The 19,420-nt window shown below is 50.8% G+C and overlaps 1 protein-coding gene across 2 annotated transcripts in view; it reads right to left on the bottom strand.

The window, feature by feature from the left end:
- Positions 1–19,420, bottom strand: part of RASGRF1 (Ras protein specific guanine nucleotide releasing factor 1) — an 89,588-nt gene that overhangs the window by 17,070 nt on the left and 53,098 nt on the right. For both annotated transcript variants that reach the window (XM_034784412.1, XM_034784413.1), the window contains 8 exons: positions 18,040–18,122; positions 16,061–16,309; positions 14,719–15,089; positions 11,673–11,798; positions 9,998–10,168; positions 8,760–8,866; positions 7,674–7,786; positions 5,278–5,338 (listed from right to left, as the gene is read on the bottom strand). In XM_034784412.1, the coding sequence (XP_034640303.1) occupies positions 5,278–5,338; positions 7,674–7,786; positions 8,760–8,866; positions 9,998–10,168; positions 11,673–11,798; positions 14,719–15,089; positions 16,061–16,309; positions 18,040–18,122 (1,281 nt within the window). The remainder of the gene's footprint in view (positions 1–5,277; positions 5,339–7,673; positions 7,787–8,759; positions 8,867–9,997; positions 10,169–11,672; positions 11,799–14,718; positions 15,090–16,060; positions 16,310–18,039; positions 18,123–19,420) is intronic.

The raw sequence follows: 19,420 nt of genomic DNA on the forward strand, positions 1-19,420 counted from the left end.
GCCGAGCCCGCGGGGCGGGGAGCCGGGGGGGTCCGCCGGGGGCCGGCAGTGCTGGGCGGGCCGGGGGTGGTCGGCCGGGGCCGGCACCCCAGGGCCCGAGCCGACCCAGGCTGGAAACGCCGGGGGGCCAGCCTGGGCCGCGCCTCCTCCCCCCACACCGCCCCTTACCTGCTACAGGCTTCCCGCGAATCAAATATTCGCGGGAAGCAGGGGAGGGGGCGGAGACTTTGGGGAGGAGGCGGGGTTGGGGCGGGGGTGTGGGCGGGGCCGGGGCGGGGCCGGGGGGCTGTGGAGTGTCCTCCATTTGGAGGCACAAAATATGGTAACCCTACCTTAGCTCACACCTTCATGGGCATTAGCTGCCTGAAAGGGCATAGGAGAGGCAAGGCAAGGCCGGGCCATGTCCCCCCGGTCCCTCCAACGGGCTGGCTGTGGAGCGGAGAGCATAGTGCATCCCCTGAAAGCGTGGTGGGGCCACCGCTCTGGCCTGTGCTCCCCTGGAGGGATTCTGGATGACTTTGCTGCAATTCCTCCTGGTCGCTCCATGTGCAACACAGACCCCGTCCAGTCCCCCAGCATGCCAGGGGGTGCCTGCCCCATGCCCACAGCCCACCCTCTTACAGACAAATGTGTGCCAAAGAAAGGGCTTGCATTGTCCTATCCTGCACGGTGTGCCATGCAATGTTAATACGGCCTTTGGTCTGAGCAGTGTCCCAGCTCTGCTCAGGGAATTAACAGCCAGGCATTCTTTGCTGCTTCGGCAGGTCGAGTCCTGGCCTTAGTCCTGTGAGTATCCGCAATGCGAAGCAGAAGAGGCACTTGTCTAGTTGCTGGGGGGAAGCTGTGTACCTTGGTCAGTCATGGTCAGGGGTCATCTGTGAAGTGGCTTGCGCATGCAGGGGGTGTGAAATTCAAGGCGGCTTCTCCCTTCTCCCATTCGTTGTTTCAAGTGGATGTTGATAGAGCTCTTTGTCCTCAGAACAGGAACAGAACCTCCCAGCTATTCCCAGAAACCAAACACTCCAGCAAACAGAGAGACTTCAGAACGGTGTCTGGCATTCCCTGTGCAAGCAGACATCCTGGGGAGGAGGACGGGGAGAGACGCCCTCGAACACAAGCTGAATTAGACCCGGGTTCCCTCCCCGGCAGAAGCACTGGAGTGTGCTAGCAATCTCCTAGGCTGCTCAAGTTAAAATACCGGTTGGCTCTGCTGAGCAGCTGACTTCAGCCTCAGTGACAGCAGCAAGCTAAAAGCCAGCCAGGTGGAACAGGAGTCAAGAGGCTAGTTAAAGTCTGCTGCAGGCCAAGGGGAATTGTTCTGTACAAATGGGTTCCAGGAAGAAAATGTCAAAGTGGATTTTCTTTGTGAATATCTCTAGTGCCCATAGAGTCAAGGAGGCCTATCAGCAGGCCTCATGCCAGCCAAAGTGCGGCCAGACTATCCAAATGGAGAATGCAGCAAACACTTTACACTGCAAGATAAACAGAACTTTCACAACTTCGATACCTGGGAAGCTACTAGAGAGCGATGGGCAAACTACAGCCCATGGGCCGGATCCGGCCCGCGAGCTGTTTGAAGCCAGCCCTTGAGCTCCCGCTGGGGAGCCGGGTCTGGGGCTTGCCCCCACTCCGGTGTTCCAGCCGGGGTGCAGGGTCGGGGGCTGCTCCACACAGCTCTCCGGAAGCTGCGGCATGGCCCCCTTCGGCGCTCCAGCTGGGGTGCAGGGACGGGGGTTGCTCCACACAGCTCCCCGGAAGCCGCGGCATGGCCCTGCTCCAATGGCCCCCTCTGGTGCTCCAATGGGAGCTGCAGGGGCGGTGCCTGCAGACGGGGCAGCGTGTAGAGCCACTTGGCCGCAGCTCCGCTTAGGAGCCGGAGAAGGGACATGCTGTTGCTTCCGGGAGCCGCTTGAGGTAAGCACTTGAGGTGAGCCTCTCCCCACGCCCCAACCCCCTGCCCCAGCCCTGATCCCCCTCCCGCCCTCCGAACCCCTCAGTCCCAGCCCAGAGCTCCCTCCTACACCCCAAACCTCTCATCCCCAGCCCTACCCCAGAGCCTGCACCCCAGGCCGGAGCCTGCCCCCCTTCCCACACCCCAACCCTCTGCCCCAGACTGGAGCACTGTCCCGCACCCTGAACTCCTCATTTCTGGCCCCAGCCTGCACCCCCAACTGGAGCCCGCACCCCAACCCCAATCTTGTGAGCATTCATGGCCCCCATACAATTTCTATTTGCAGATGTGGCCCTCTGGCCAAAAAGTTTGCCTACCCCTGTATTACAGCAATGTATAAAACATTCAGTTTGCGAATACCTGGCAGATGAAGGGGTGATCACTAGCCGCCAGCATGGATTTACCAAGAACAAATCATCCAAACTAGCTTGATTTCCTGCTTCGAGAGTAACTGGACTGGTGATGGGGGAATGCAGTGGACATAATATACCTGGACTTCAGCCAGGCCTTTGACACAGTCCCCCAGGACATTCTGATAAGTAAGCTGGAGAAATGTGGCTGGACAGAACTACCATTAAATGGACACGTAATTGTTTAAACAACTGCAGACAAAGAGTGACTATTAACGGAATGACGTCAGGTTGGAGGGAGGCCTCAAGTGGGGTTCCACAGGGATCTGTTCTGGGTCCGATGTTATTTAAGATCTTTATTAATGACTTGGATGTAGGACTAGCGAGCATACTGATTAAGTCTGCAGGTGACACAAAGCTGGGGAGAGGGTTGCCAGTACTTTGGAGGATGGAGCTAAAATTCAGAGAGATCTGGATAAATTGGAGAACTATTGACAACAAAACGAAATTTAACAAAGACAAACGTAAGGTGCTCCACTTCGGGAAGAAAAACCAAATGCACAAATACAGGATGGGGGATAACTGGCTGGGCAGCAGCACAGCTGAGAAGGATCTGGGAGTTGTGGTGGATCACAACCTCGACATGAGTCAGCAGTGCGATGCTGTTGCAAAAAAGCAAATGCAATTGTAGGTTGCATTAACAGAGGATCGCATCCAAGTCACGGGAGATGATCGCACCGCTCTACTCGTCACTGGTTAGGCCTCAGCTGGAGAACTGTGTCCAACATTGGTCACCAATGTATAGAAAGGACGTGGAGAAACTGGAAAGGATTCAGAGGCGAGCGACAAAGATGACCAAAGGGAAGGAATGCAGCCATACGAGCAAAGGCTGAAGGAACTGGGTATGTTCAGTTTGGAACAGAGGCGTTTAAGGCGTTTCAGATACGTGAAAGGCTGCCATGAAAGAGTGAGAAATGTGTTCTCTTTTGCCACAGAGGGCGGGATAAGAGGCAGTGGGTTCAAACTACAGCAGAGCAGGTTTAGATGAAATCTCAGGGAAAACTTCCTCACTGTGAGAAGAGTGGGACAATGGAACAGAGGCCTAGGGAGGTTGTGGAAGCTCCTTCACTGGAGGTTTTCAAAAGGAGACGTCTGGAGCCACCTGTCTGGGATGGGTTAGAAACAACAAATCCTGCTTCTTGACAGGGGCTAGACTAAATGACCCCACGGTCCCTTCTAACCCATTGATTCTACAGTAGGGACAAAATGTGGAAATGCTGCAAGGGACGAAATTTAGGTGAAAACTCAAGATGGGCCTGAACCAGAGCCCTGAATCGGAACATCCTGGAGCTTTGTATCTGTGCAGAGTTCAACCTCCAGACCCAGACCTGGTCTCAAAGTCCATGGTTAGGGTGAAATGGAACCTCAAATCAGAACAAACCCAAATGACTGAGTGCTCATGCGCATGTTTAACATCCAGAAGGCAGCGCTGCCAACTCTTAGGAGTTCACCGTGAGTCTCGCAGCACTCGGTGTTATTCTTAAAATCCCAGCTGCGGGGATCAAGAGACTGCACAAGAATCTCCACATTCTTTGGTTTTTCTAAAGTAAGTTTCTAGCCCTCATGATTGTAGAGAAAAGCTTGAAAACGTGAAGTGAATGAGCCCTAAAGAACCAGAAGCCAGAAGGCAAATAAAAAGAAGACAACATTTACTATTTGGATAAATCTTCTGATTTGTAAGCTAATCTCATGACGTTTGGGACCTGACTCGGGATTTTTGAAGGTATGGGGCTGGCAATACTGAAGTGAACCCAGTCAGAACGAGCACTCAACTATCGATACATGTTACATGTGTCTGGGGATTTGCCAGTCCAGGGGAAAAGCCACCCTTTGGTGAACTGAAACCCTGACATACGGGGGTTTGTTATTTCAGTCCAGTTCCTGGTGAAACCTGGACACAAATTCTGCAGACATGAAGAGAGTTGTGTGACCAACTCCCCATGCACTGAGCTGAAAGTGTGCATTACCTTTCTGTGGCTCTAGGGGAGACTGGTCAGCTGTATCCCACTGGGGACAGTTATGCCAATAATTCACAATCAATAACTTCTTGGATGAAATTTCACTTTTTTTGCCTGCGAGCAGATTAACTTTTCATGTGTGTCCATTATTTTAATCTGTGCTAGGAATAGGCTTTACAATTGTTTTACTCTCTGATCCAATTACAATTAGTTTTATTTCTTGGTTAGCTAGTTTCTGTCCCAGACTGGATGAGCACAAGACCCCTCCCACTAAAGGTACTCGTGTGTGTGAATTTAAAATTCATTGTCTGAAAATACTTGCCCAGGGGACTTTGAAATCTGCTTTCCATGAATGTGTGCTAGTGAAACACGACTAGTGCAATGTTCACGGGAAGCTAACACTTCAAAAAAAAATTTTCTCTTACTTAATTGGCCTCTCAGAGTTGGTAAGACAACTCCCATCTGTTCATGCTCTCTGTATGTGTGTATATACATCTCCTCAATATATGTTCCATTCTATATGCATCCGAAGAAGTGGGCTGTAGCCCACGAAAGCTTATGCTCTAATAAATGTGTTAGTCTCTAAGGTGCCACAAGTACTCCTGTTCTTTTTACAAAAGGCAAAGCACAGGCACACAAAAACATTCAAGCATTAATTCTCTAGACATTTTGTGCATTATTTACCCAGCTTTAGCGCCAGATGATTCACAGGGTAACAGAGAGCTGTAGCTTAGAAAAGAGCCTAAAGAAAATAATCTGTTGACAATCACAAAGGGACAGGGTTACATGACAAATCGGGCAGTTCAAATAAAGCACTGCTGGAGGGGTTACAAGCTGATCAGACTAACATACATCTAGGCTATGCAAAAACTGACCGGGTGTCTCAGAGCAGAATATTAGTAATTCACTCTATCAACTTGATGGTAATTAAAAGAAGTGAGGGGAGAAAAGCGTTTACCATCTGTATGATCTCCTCCAGGGTTATCTGATTGTCTCCTGGATCTTCCTGAGTCAAAGTCCTATGCAATGAAAAGGTAGCGTTACTTTAACTGAAAGAACAATAGGTTGTACACATTTCTTGGCTCTAGAGCAGTGGGTCTCAACTGGGGGTACACAGACCCCTGGGGGTACGCAGAGCTCTTCCAGGGGGTACCTCAACTCCGCTAGATATTAGCCTAGTTTTACAACAGGCTCCATAACAAGCACTAGCGAAGTCAGTACAAAACTACAGTTTCATACAGACAGTGACTTGGTTATACCGCTCTATGTACCATACACTGACATATAATATTTAGATTTCAGTTGATTTATTTGATAGCTGTATGGTAAAAAGGAGAAAGTCAGCAATGTTTCAGGAACAGTGTGGCTGGGGCACTTCTGTACTTTTCTCTCTGATTTTGTAAGCCAGTAGTTTTTAAGTGAGGTGTAACTTTGGGGTTTGCAAGATAAATCAGCTCCTGAAAGGGGCACAGTCATCCAGAAAGACTGAGAGCCGCTGCTCTAGAGCACAGCTTTACTTTTAGAGCGTCATTCAGTTGATAGTTTGATAGAGTCAACTTTTAGGAGTATGGAAGAAGCTGCTTCTGTGGAGTCAGATTTGTCACTTTACTTATTTAAAAATAAGAAGTTAATGTGCCAAATTGCGACCTCAGATCCCTGTGAGTCCAACTCCCACTAGGGTCAGCAGGGGTCTGCAAACCTAGCCCTGCACACTGAAAAGGGGTGAGCCAATACTGTCCTGTGGGAAGTGGTGGGGTCTGTGTCTCTTTCCCACTGGTCTCAGTGGCTATTCCACACCACGGCCTCCCGTTGACTTTGGTGGGAATGCCACATGCTGAGCGGCCGTAGGCTCAGTGCCTGAACACGAGCAGCGCCATCCTAATGTCAGTCAGCACAATCACTGAACAGAGGAAGATCCACAGGCCGCCTTTGTTAACTGGCACACCGTACGGACGGACCTGCTCTTGCTCACAAAGCACGTGTCAAACAGTGACAGCCGGAGGATGGGAAATGTGTGACTGGCTCCCAGCCCCAAGAGTTTTCTAGTTAAGGCTTTGGGCCTGCAAGTCCTCATGCGCAGGGAAGCAAGGCATGCCGGGCTGCTGCTTTCCAGATACAGAGTGATGGGAGACTGTCCCTGGTGCAGAGAAGGTTAAGCATGAACACCTATGCACCGAGGCAGCAGCACGTCTCAACCCGCCTCCCCCTCCAGCCCCTGCACACTTCTCTTCATTGCAAGTTAACAAAAAGAGGTAGCAGGTGTGTTGGAAATGGGCAGCCTTTAGCACGCCAAGGAGGCCATGGCATGGCTCAGTCCTGCCATCAGGTATTCCGGTGCTGACGGCGCCTCCTGCACAGAGTGCCACAGCAGTCCTCCCTGCAGGGACAACTCACCGTGCTGCAGTGCAGGACTGGCCAATAGGTCGTACTGTGAGGATCCCTGGGTCTCGAACCCAGGTCTGTGGGTCCCAGAAGGAGGCATAGGAGGTTGTCTGGCCAACTGGGTGAATTCCTGGCTGGCTGCTACCTTGGCCCCTGCCGCCTCGCCTGCCTCCTGAGCCCTGCTCTCCTCACTTGTCCTGGTTCCTGCCCCTGGTCTCTGACTCCGGCTCCAACCCTTGGCTTGACTCTCTGACTCTGCGCCGGACTCTGACCACCCAAGCCCCAGTCATGACACTTACTCCTGCTGCTGACCCCTGGAACTCGCTCCCTCCTCAGGGCTCTACCAGCCGTCAGAGCGGGTTGTAAGTCCCACTCCTCTCCCTCGCCTGTGGGGAGCTGGGTGCTGGGCGGGGCTGCCAGAAGTGGTGTGGGACTCTGGAGATCATGGGGGGGGGGATGATTAATTTCTATTCTATTTATGCTGTTGTTGGGTTATCTGATTCAATTGGGGGGAACTGAAGGGTCTGTTTATTTAGTATAAGCTTTTGTGGGTATTCACCCACGCCAGCGTGTGCTCCAATACGTCTGTTAGTCTATAAGGTGCCACGGGACTCTTGGTTGCTTTTCACAGCTCCAGACTAACCCGGCTCCCCTCTGACGCTTTATTTGGTATGTTGTTCGTGGAGTATTGAACGGTGCCCAGGGCCCTGGAGGGGCTGTGCTCTTTTACTGGAGTTTGTAAAAATCTAAATATATAAACTCAGCCTGGGCAGGGATAACTTGCCGCTCTTACAGCAGTGTCACTGAACAGAGAGTCTGGCCCATCTTTGATGTTTGCTTCCCGAATCATAGACTCTAATTACTGGTAAAACTGCTCAGAGAACACACTACCCCCCCTCCATCCTGGGGGAAAGCCGGTGGCAGCTGCTAACAGGCAGCGTGATGCTCTGGGAAAACACGCATCCCCTGTACCTTATAATATTGGCTGCCGCTTTTCTCTCCTGGGTCAGGAGCTCAGGATCATGGATAACTTCTTCCAGGAAGCTGATCACTTTACATTTGAGTTCATCATTGGTTTCAAAGTCCTGCCAAAAGTATGTACCATTAAAGGGTTTCACACGTTACTCAGATTATAGCTCATTACAGGCAGGTTCCCTGTCTTATTTCCCTTTAAAAACCTCTCCACGATTAATCACTCTGGTATCTCTGCCTGCAAGAAGAGACAGAACATGCTGTCGGCTCCTCCTAAGGAAGAAAAACAGCCTGTCCTCTTGTCAGTTACAATCTGCTCCTGCTGCAGAAGATCTTCCAGAGAGGCATTGGAAAGGGAGGGCACTGTACTCACTTTGTTCTTTGCATTAGCATCATAAACGGCGCCTGGACAGAGCCGAATTTGGGGCATGATTGTTAATAAACTGCACAGCTGCTGCTGCTCCACGCCCTACCACAGACAACGCCAGCATCGAGGGGCAGGTGAGAGAAAGGGGAATGGCGCCACGGAGAGCTGAGCAGCCGTCAGGCCATTTTCATCCCTAACACATTTTACTAACCTCTTCCCACAGCCCCGTCCTCTCACACACACAAACCCAGCCCACTGCTAGGACCCAGCCTTGGATTTCTGTACCCGGGTTGGAAAAACAATGAGGATCCTGGTGCTTTGAATGCTCTGCGCTTGTTACATTGCCATCAGGTCAGGGACTGTTCTGTTCGGCATCTGCAGCTTCCTCGGCCTCCCCTCTGCAGCAGGTGGGAGCTTTTCTCTACTTGTGCGAATTACACAAATGCGGGAAAAGGCTGATGACCAACATGCTCAGCCAGTCAGTGCACGGTGGCATTCGCCCCCAAGCAGAGAGCCCATAGAAGGCCTATTAAGGACTGGAGGGGTCCAGTGGGCCCTGTACAGGGCCCTCTGCACTGGGTGAATTTCACCGTAATGAACAGGCCGGCTCATCGTCCCATTATCGTTCAGTAACATCTCATCCTATTGCCTCAGCGCAGCCTCTGCCTCCCACAGCCATAGAGACGCAACCATCCCTTTGCCCCAGGGCTCCCAAGTACCTGCGAGTGTTTGGAGACCCAGTGGCGCAGCACATTCAGCACTCTGTTGGTTGCTGCTCGTCTTATCACGAACTCTTTGTCCCCGTTCCTTTGGTCAGGGGGAAAGCCTAAAATCATTGCAAATAACTTAGCACATATACCGTTATTCTAGGAATTACTTAAAATATGAACAGTTTAACAGAAAGAATGTGAAAAAGCCCGAATGGCCAGTTAACACTCTCTTAAGTTGAAAGGTCAACCCTGAGAACTAAAGCTGTCTGTAGGCAGAGGCTCTGGTTGGTACCCGAGAGAGCTGGGTGCATTCAAGCACTTGGATTTGTGTGTGCAAATAAAACCGCTCATGCAAGTGGAGACTTGGCATTTGCACATGCCAATGGACGGGTGCAATACAATACACCGAGCATCATCTGCACAGGGCTAAATTGTCTGGGACCCTTTTCTCTCAGAGTCCGTCCTTCCCACTGTGCCCAGCTCCCGCACCTGTGAGCAGCCTGTATGTTGGAGCCGGGCACCCCCCATCCCTGCGGTGGAAAGGCTCACGAGCATTCCTGTACTCCGGTGCCCCTGCCGAGCGTGCTCCACCTGGCGCAGTGGAGTTTAAATGGGTAAGACTGGCCACAGCAGGGGGCGGGGAGTTTTCCCAGGAACAGGGACAGCGACTGCCCCAGTAACAAGGGGAGCTCAGGCTGCGGCAGTTGCTAACCTTTCCCTTCAGCCCCGTTTGAGGCAGTCGGACGTGACAAGCTGCACACGAGCGAAGGCCCTGGAGGGCTGCGGGGCCGGGGAAGCGCTGCTAAAGGCTAGTGACAAGGGGACTGTGAATCGGGCTCTGAAAAGGACTCGAGGAGTGAGCTGAACGCCCGCCGGGAACAGCGAGATTGCCCACAAGTGGGGGCTCATGTTGGGCACCCAGGGGCAAGAGACTCAAAGCTACCACAGGTCAAGCCCAAGCTGAGGGCCAGCCGACCACCTGGCCACTGGTCTCTTTGGCCGGTGTTCACTGGAGCTGCTGCTGCACGATCTACTGTGGGTCATCCTTTGGTCTATTTTTGTAAGGGAAGCATCCTATTGAATAATATGGGATGATGCTGTATGGGAAACAGTAACCAGATACAGCGGTGATGGTCGCCCTATAAATAAACTCTTTGTACCGTACTCCATAGTTGTGTAGCTCACGTTTCTCTCCAAGTGGGATAACTCCAACCTGCCCCAAGCTACAGAGCATTGTTTTCCCTCACCTGCACTTGCTAATGACATCCTTCGATATTTCTCCTTGGTCGGCGTGCCTTCGTTGGCTCCCGCAGTCGCTATCGCAAAAGCGGAAGCAGCTGACAGGGCACTGCGGTTATTGTCAAGCTCCCGGCAGGACGTCATAACGACTCCATTGTTATAAGAAAACAATGAGAAATCTAGAAAAGGAAGCAGGAGAACAATGTCAGGCATAGCAGGGAAAGGTTGTCTCCTCACCTTTACCAGTTCATTTAACCATTTTCTCATGGGACCAAATGCTGCCCTCGGAAACGCATGAGCAACATCCCCAGAATTCGTTGCACAACTGCCACCTTCTCCGCTTTAGCAGGGCGTAAACCAAGAGTGTTCTACGGAAATTAAAAACATCTATCAAGGGGGAGTTTACGAGAGGATTCTATCCTCCCTCTAGGCTTTATTAAACATCTCTCTGAACGACAGAGGTCTCTAGTCAATCCTGCAGAATGGTTAGAACATACAGAAAGATTTTCATGTTCTCTAGGCGTCTCCCCACAAAGCTATACAATACTTACTTCTTGTGTCACAGTCTATTATTCTCACAAATCTCTACACACACACACACACACACACACACACACCCGTTTATGGGATGCAAGCCTAGTTTCCTCCCTGGGACACCTTCCTCCCTGGGACGGCCTTCCGAGGGAAACGGTGGGGGCGACGGACCTGTCTGGTTTTAAGATTAAGTTGGATAAGTTTATGGAGGGAATGGTTTAATGGTAAAACATAGTAGCCGAGGAAAACCAAGCAATGGTACATGAATAGCATAATGGCCAGCAAGGGTCAGGCTAGAGACTCTTGCCTATATGCTCGGGGTATTACTGATCGCCATATTTGGGGTCGGGAAGGAATTTTCCTCCAGGGTAGATTGGCTGAGCCTCTGGCGGTTTTTCGCCTTCCTCCGCAGCATGGGGCAGGGATCACTAGCAGGAGGGTCTCTGCCGATTGAAGTCACTAAAACACAGGATTGGGGACTTCAACGGCAGAGTCCAGGGAAGGGTCTTGTGGCCTGCAGCATGCAGGGGGTCAGACCAGATGATCATAATGGTCCCTTCTGACCTTAAAGTCTATGAGAATCTATGAGAATCTATGAGCATAGACGTTTGAGGCGGACATAAACGATGACGCAGCACGGATTCTTAGGCCTTGCCGTTCAGAGCCCAGGTTGAACAGCTTCACAAAGGGACTCTGGCTAACACAGTTTCTGAAGCACACTCCAGCTGCTGCTCAGGTTGCTAACACCCTCAGAAAGGAGAGGAGAACTATTCATGACAAGACACTCAAAGAGCGTGGCTCCTAGAGCCACCCCAGTGCTCACATCAGCACAGGAACATTCACTGCAGAATGCATTGCAGCCCTGGAGGAAGGTAATCATCCACCGGGCCAGAGCGCAACATCTGCAGGACACAGGTGCAACTAGACAAAACCCTGCCCCCGTCACCACTCTTGCAGAAAAAAAAAATTCATGAGAAAGGTCCTCCTTCTCTTCCCATATGCACCAGTTTTACACCAGTGTATTTCCATCAACTTCAGTGGAACTTCTCCTGATTTACTCCAGTGGAGCTGAGAGGAGAATCAGGTCCAAAGACTGAACGTAGTTGTGCAGATATCCCAGTGCTAGAGGAGTTTCTGCACACACATTACCTGATGAATTTTTGCATTTGACGGCTTTAGGAGTAGTTGGAGATTTCGTTGGCGAGGTCTCCGTTTCTGCTTCATCGCTCTGGTTTGGATCAGTGTCTGACTCCTCCCGAACTGATACCTCGGAACCTGCAGAGAACAAGCAACTGGTTCAAATTCCCCACTTGTACCTGTAGATACTGCAGCAAAACAAGGCTTGGAAGCAGGTGCGAACCAGCCCCATTTTAGCTCCTTCAAATCTCTCTAACATCCAACAGGGAATTGCCACCCTGCCTTATTCACACTAGAATCAAAAGCATCAAAGTTCTGTTGCCTGAGAATTATTTTTGATTTTTCTTTTGTCCTTAAATCAAAAATGCTTTGCACAATTAAACTGGTCACTGTCTGACCTGGGGAACCCACACGCCTTTACACAGCTCGGAAAGTTATTCAGCTTTTAGTTGCCACATGGCATGTAAATAACTTCAGCCGACCGCGTTCACGGTTCGGGAGTTCTACACTGGAGTGGCTGGTCACGCTCAGGAGATGTAGGCTCTGTTTATTGGTGGTGAACCTGGTCACAGAACTGCTGAGCAACACAACAGCCTACTGCGATTTAACCCTTGGTGTAAGGTCCCTGGGATGGAATAGACGGTTAATGGTGCAACGCGGGGAATTTATACTGCTCATCCATTGAGAGCTTCATGCCAAACCACTAAGTATAATGGGAAGTGGGGTTCCATGAAGCATATCCTAGAATGCACCCCACTTGTACATCCCAGGCCATCTCAGAATGTCACCACCTGGGCCTTCGTTCTTCTGCCTGGCTCAGGGCCTCTGATTGTGTGCATCCAATCACCAGTGGGTACAGTTCAGGGACCCAGATCAGAGTGCACTTTGTACACTCAAATGATAACATTTGCACAGAGAAGATGAGGTGTGTGCGTACAAATGAGAGTGCCCTCAGGACACCAGGGGCCCTAGTGCATATCTGACCAATGGAACTTTTGCTCTTGTTAAACATGTAAACACTTTTTGTGGTAGCTTCAGAGTTCAGGACGGGAATGTCTGGTGGTGAGAGCACAGGACTTGCCCAGCAAGGGATGGAAGGCTGCATGGCATGGTGTTCACAACCCATGTTAAAATGGGGCAGATTCCAGGAGGCGCATGTGTTAATTGGGAGTAACTAGTTATAGATCTGTCCGTCTCTTTCTTAGACACTCCCTTTCAAACAACATTTTCTGGACTTTTGAGGCCAGATTCTTAGCTAGTGTAAATCATAGAACCGTAGGACTGGAAGGGACCTCGAGGGGTCATCTAGTCCAGTCCCCTGCACTCTAAGTATTATCTAGAACATCCCTAACAGGTGTTTGTCAAACCTGCTCTTAAAAGTCCCCAGTGATGGAGATTCCACAACCTCCCTGGGCAATTTATTTCAGTGCTTAACCACTCTGACAGTTAGGGAGTTTTTCCTAATGTCCAACCTAAACCGCGCTTGCTGCGATTTAAGCCCATTGCTTCTTGTCCTATCCTCAAAGGTTAAGGGGAATAATTTTTCTCCCTCCTCCTTATAGCAACCTTTTATATACTTGAAAACTGTTGCCATGGCCTCTCTTAGTCGTCTCTTCTCCAGACTAAAAAAACTCCATTGTTTCTATTGTCCCTCAGAGGTCATGTTTTCTAGACTTTTCATTGTTTGTGTTGCTCTTCTCTGGACTCTCTCCAGTATGTCCCCATCTTTCCTGCAATGGGTGTAGCTCCACAGAAGTCAGAGGAGTTAAGTTGATTTACACCAACTGGGGATCAGGCTCTTTGTCTTTGATAACTTCCAGGGAGATGCTGGCAACATCAAACCAGGAATTTTCGCTTACCTGTGACGCCAGTAACACTGTTCTCAAGACGAGCTGGGACGGTTTGGGGACATGTCTAAACCGCGGCTCGTGACCTGCTTCTCCCAGCAGCAGTTGGACATGGGCCTCATTGAGTTCAACGTACTACGACTTGCTGATCCTGCACTCCTTAGGCCACGCTACCAGGGCCCCCGTTAGGCCAAACTCTGCCCTCCCTTGCACCATGCGACTGGGCTGGTGCAAAGGGGATGGGGCCTGGATTTGGCGAAGGCAGATTCTGAGTGATCTGCAGGACTGGCTCCCTGCTGGCGCTGCTTGGACACAAAGGGAGAGATTTTTTAAAGCTGCCCTTTGCTCTTGCACCCCAAAACTGCAGGTGCAAAGAACTGCGACTTTGTCAATCAGATGGAGAGAGACGGTGCCAGGCCTGCTAAGTTAATATGCTCTTCCCAGTACTGGACCCAGCGGGCTCTGGTCAGAGCTGTACGTGACAGGAGACCTGGCTAATGCCAGGTGGGTGTTTAATCCCAAATCCCTGGCACTGAGCAGTTCGAGGGGCTGGGCAGTTTGCCAGGCTCAGAGTGTCCCTCCCCACGGATTGTGCTGTGAGCCAGGGTTACAGTTATACTTGGCCAGGTTTGGCCTCGCTTCCTTTCTCCTGCTGCGTCTTTCTGACATTTATAGGCCTGTGTTTTGGTGTCAGCTGGGGCAGCCGGGGGCCTGCCCAGCCAGAGGCCAACACAGACCACTTTCCATTTGTGGTAAGACAGTCGTGGTCCCACCCGGCTCAGGCTCTCTTCCTTCAGCACCTTATCTGGCCATGTTGTGATCCAATCGGGGTCTCCATGCGTCCTGGCCTCTCCATGTCGCCTGACTCACACTCCTCAGCTGTTCCCTGAGTGCCAGCGCTGCTGCTGGCCTGAGCTCACTTCTCCACAGCCCAAGCGCTAATGGGTTTGCTCCCAAATCCCTCTCCAGGCACCGACAGACGTTTTCTTCCCCACGTTATGTTGGCTGGATTGCCGCATGGTCCCTGCAGGCTGGGGTACGTTTCCGTGGCCGCTTGCATGTGAATTATACATTCCTGCTAAAGCCTACAAATGCAACACACTCTTTTCTTGAAACACAAAACTGGGCCCGTTTCTACTGCCTCCCTCTGCTCAGATCCCCACTGTTTGCCTGAGAACCTCTCACCAGCCTGTGAAACAACAGGGACTTACTTGGCTTGCTCGGAGGAGTCTCCTCTTGTTTTTCAGATGCAGTTTCACCTTCATCAGGTATTTTATTGGGGTAGTTACTGGACACGTAAAGTTTGTTTATATCAAGAGTGGTCTTACTAAAGGGTGACATGGAAGAGTACATGCTTGCATAGCCATTGGAGGAGCAACTCAATGCAGCCAGGTCCAGAGCCTTCCCTCCCGTGATGATGGGGATGTTTAAGGACAACTTCCGTCTTCTGCTCGGCGAGGACGACTTGGTGATGGACAGCGGGGGAGGGGATGAGAATTTCCGATTTGCTCTCGGAGATTTGGGCGGCTCGCCGTAAAGCAGTTTGGTGTTCTGGCTGCTTGCAAACAAGAGCTCCAGTGACCTGGGTTAAAACAAAAGCGATTCCTATTCATGCTGCTTTAAAGCTAGGGTGACCATAGGTCTCGTTTTGGCCGAGACAATCCCTTTTTTTAAGCCCTGTCCCAGGCGTCCTGACTTTTTTGGCAAAACTGGGCATTTGTCCCTTTTGCTCTTGCCAATTGATGATCAGTTGACAAGAGCGAACTGGACAAATGCCCAGTTTTGCCAAAAAAGCGGGGTGTGACCCTTAGAGGATTGGGACCCCTAGCAGGGTGCATAGGAACATGTGGAGGGGAGGGGACAAGCGGCAATGCCAGCCCTGCGCGGGAGGGAGGGCTTGGGAGAGCGGCTCGGGCTGATGACAGGGGATCTTGGGCCAGCCCCACATGCAGGGAATGGGGGGCCTCGGGCTGGTCCCAAGCAGGCAGGGGGTAGAGGGGGACCTCGGGCCAGCCCCAAAGCAGGCGGGTGGCAGGGGGGGCTCGGGCATCCCACTATTCAGCCCAAATCTTCCCCTTCCTAATTCTGCCCTCTTATTCCTTGTGCCAGCTCTTTTTACTGTTCTGAAAGACTCTGCTTTCGCCTTGATTTTTCTAGACTTGTATTCCCAAGTCATTGCTTAGCCAAAGCTAAAAGTATCCGACTCTTGTAAGATGGGGGATAAAGGGGGGAAAGTTGGGCCATTACAGTTTGAGCAGTAGTAACGGTAGTGTTAAAATTCTCAAGGAACTTTAAAGAACAACACTCCAGCCAAATGAAATTTATGGGGAGGGGGCGGGGGGGGAAGTCGTCTGAGCATTTTACAGACTGGGAACGGAGATACAAGTGAATGTATGTCTTGCCCAACATAACCCAGCAAGGGACTGAGGGAGCCAGGGACAGAACCCAGGAGTCCTGACTTCAGAGCCCCGTCCTCTAGCCCTCAGAGCCCAGGCCACTTCCCCCAGGGGTCAGGGCTCCGGTTCATGCACAGAGGAGGCGGAGCAGCCTCACCTTGCAGGAATTGCACTGATGGGTTTCTTGTAGATAGTGATGAGTTTGTCCAGAACGACCACCGCCGTGGTGAACACCCGGTACGAATGCAGAAACGTGTTGAGAAAGTCGATGCTGAGGAACCGCAGGTCCGTCAGCCTCTCCAAGAGGCGCTCCACGCTTGCATAGCGGATCTGAAGGACCTTGCAGGAATTCATCGTTTTACTGAACCGAATGTCGACGTCGTCACAGTACAAGCTGGCATCGGACCTGCGGGGATACAGAATCTCTCGGTTCCAGCCTGGAGTGACACCAGTGCGCTGTGTAGGCAGATACACTTCACCTGCAAATCCCTACGTGGGGCGCAGAGGGAGACAGTACTGGCTCCCCAGGGTTAACTGAACACTGGTGTCTCTGAATTAACGTTCTGATCTGGGAGCTTCCCAAGGGGAATGTGACAATCGCCATCCCCGCGTGCATGGAAACACTCTGGGATACGCAAGAGCAACAGATTTGCTGTAAAAGAGTTAACCCTTGAAGTTCTGCAGTGTCTGCAGTGTGGGAAAGCCGCTGGGCAGGGCAGTGGGGAGGGGGTTGTCAGAATTTAGGGACGCGCACACGGTTACTGTGGCTTCCGCACAACCAGGTGCCTCAAAGAGGCTGCAGGATGGCCATGCATCAGCTGGAGTCTGATTCAGCAAGAATTTTCCTGGGGAGTCCCACGCAACAGACGCAGGTGCACAGGCTGCACCGCCCTGGAAAAGGCACAGAGGACCACGCTGGCTGGGTATGGGGGAGACAGCAGAGCTCTAGCCCTGCCCTCCCCGAGATTGCAGTAAGATCTGTGGAGTTACTGCAGGGATGAACTGGGCTCATCCCAACCTGTCACAGGGAGCAAAGGGGCAACCAAGCGGCTCAATACTGCTTTGTGGTCGGGGTGACTAGAATGAAATGGGGTCGAGGGTGGAAACTTCCTGGCACCAGGGATATTGGAACAATGTGTACAGTGGGGGGGGGGGGGCTGAGAGCCTATGACCCAAACTGTAAATCCTGTGTATGACGGAAACAACTTCAAGCCAAGGGATGTGGCCGCAGCGACCCCAGCACCTCTGCCTGGCATTGATAAGAGCTAGAGGAAAGTGACTGTGGACCAGGAGGAACATGATGGGTGTCTACTGGAAGATGTCCTGTCATAGAACCATATCTGCTTGGCCTGGTTGCTATTGTCCTGCAAGGCAGGGGACTCTGGTTCCTTCTCCACCTTCATCCCTCCCATACCCATTTTATCTGTATTTTAGAAAACATTACATCAGTAATAATTCTTGCCAAATCACTGACAACGAAACCATACAATCCTAATGCCCAGAATGGAATTATGCCAATGTAAAGTCCTTAAAGCAGCATAGGAGGAGACCAGGAGAAATCCACACTCCTTGTGGCTGCCTTTGTATTTCCTTGTAGCCCTTTCTTTTTAATTGTTTGTTTTTCCCTTTCTTCGTTCCTCTGCATTTGTCCTCTTGACGCTCTCCCCTTCCCACACAGCTCCTTCCACCTCCCTTCACACAGCCCTGAGCAAATGTCCTTTCCCTGAACACCACTGACAAATCCCTGCTAATGTGCTGTAATCATCTCTACGGCTCAGCACAGCACACGACAGCTCCTAGATACAAAGAAAAACCTCCGGGGCCCCAAACAAACATCACAGGCCTTTGTTGTAGAATGTCTTCTCAGACTTGCCCATCACTAATTGTTACAATATTTCTATGGTGATCATTGATTACCGGTGTGTGACAAGTAGGATTACATACGAGGGGTTTAGTCTTGCACTGATTACGCCCCCACCGGCATCCGAATGGAGCGATTTGAATGCTATTCACTTATGGAGTCCAAAGGGAGTTCTGCTGGTCCAGGGGCAGAGTTAAACCCAGGTGCCTCTGTAGTTAAGCTACATTTGCACAGGCACTCAAAGTTACACATCTCACAAAGCACAAAGCACTTACTTGATCATCTGGGGAACTGTGACTTTTGAGTTCTCCTCAAATGCATTCATCATGAGGCCATTGCATCGAATATTGTCTACACACTGAAACACAGAAGGGTTAGGGAACGGAGAACACAAGTTACACTGGAAAGAGAATGTGTTTCGAGGCTCGATATAGGATTTGCTCAGTTGCTGAGATCACAGCATAAGAGGATGTGATGTTAAACTAATCCAAACTGGATACATCTTCACTCAGTGTATCTGCCAAGGGCCCTTTGAGATGAAATTGATGCTGGAAATGCTGCTTTCCTCAGATACGAATGGTCATAAATACGGGGTGACCAAAGGGTGAAGCGTTCATGGCGGTCACTCTTTATGCCAGTTGCTAGCGGAGAGGTTACAGGGACCTACACAAACTAGCTGTTCTTCTAATGCAGGATTTGGCATATTTAGAATGAAACTACCAGAGGTGGCCTGGGCAAAACCACAGACAGGGACCTCCAGAAATGGTCTCTCTCCACCTCTGTTCTCCCAGATAGACTCTTCCAGCCCAAGTCTCCTCCGAGAGGACTCTGCCTGATAGCCCTGGTAGACAGACTCTCCCACACCGTAGTCCCCCCCTCCTCTGCCTGTTATATGCCGTGTTGTTGTAGCTGTGTCGGTCCCAGGATATTAGTGACACAAGGTGCGTGAGATAATCTCTTATTGGACCAACTTCTGTTGGTGAGAGAAACCAGCTTTCAAGCTGCCCTACTTGTCTCTCCACCAACAGAAGTTGTCCAATAAAAGATATTACCTCGCCCACCTAGTTTCGGTTATATACTAAGGCATTCAGCCTCTCTCACCATGTGGTTACATCCTGAGTATCTACGGTTCCTGTCTATATCTATCCTGGGAAGCTATGATAACAGTTAAACATACTACATTGCTTTCTCGCTGAAGAAAAAAGGACATTGCACAGCAAAAAGGTGGCTAAGAACGAGATGTTATAAAAATCTGCCATTGAAATCATTTATTTTTCTCTTCCTCCCATCTGGAAGAGCAGTCCCTACATTTCACGTAACCATATGGGCCCGACTCTCCACTTCTTTGCACCCTGCGGCATCACGTACACTCTGCAAAGTGGGTGCCAACTGCTGCCACTGGTGGGAGTGAGTGGGAAAGTCAGAACTAGCAGCCTTTTGTGCTCCTTTGGCACAAATGTAAATGATCCGCTAGCTGCAAGCGAATAGAGGGTTGGGCCGATATTCTTTTTCCAAGTGGAATGGGCCCCGATTTTAGCCTAGATTTACTCCCACCTTTGATGTGTGAGTGTGAACTACAGAGCGACCAGAAAGCCCTGAATTAAACAATATAAAATAAGAAATAAGAATTATTCATACTTCACACAGCATTTTCTC

Source organism: Trachemys scripta, chromosome 10 (assembly GCF_013100865.1).
Source record: "Trachemys scripta elegans isolate TJP31775 chromosome 10, CAS_Tse_1.0, whole genome shotgun sequence".
NCBI classification, from domain to species: Eukaryota; Metazoa; Chordata; order Testudines; family Emydidae; genus Trachemys; species Trachemys scripta.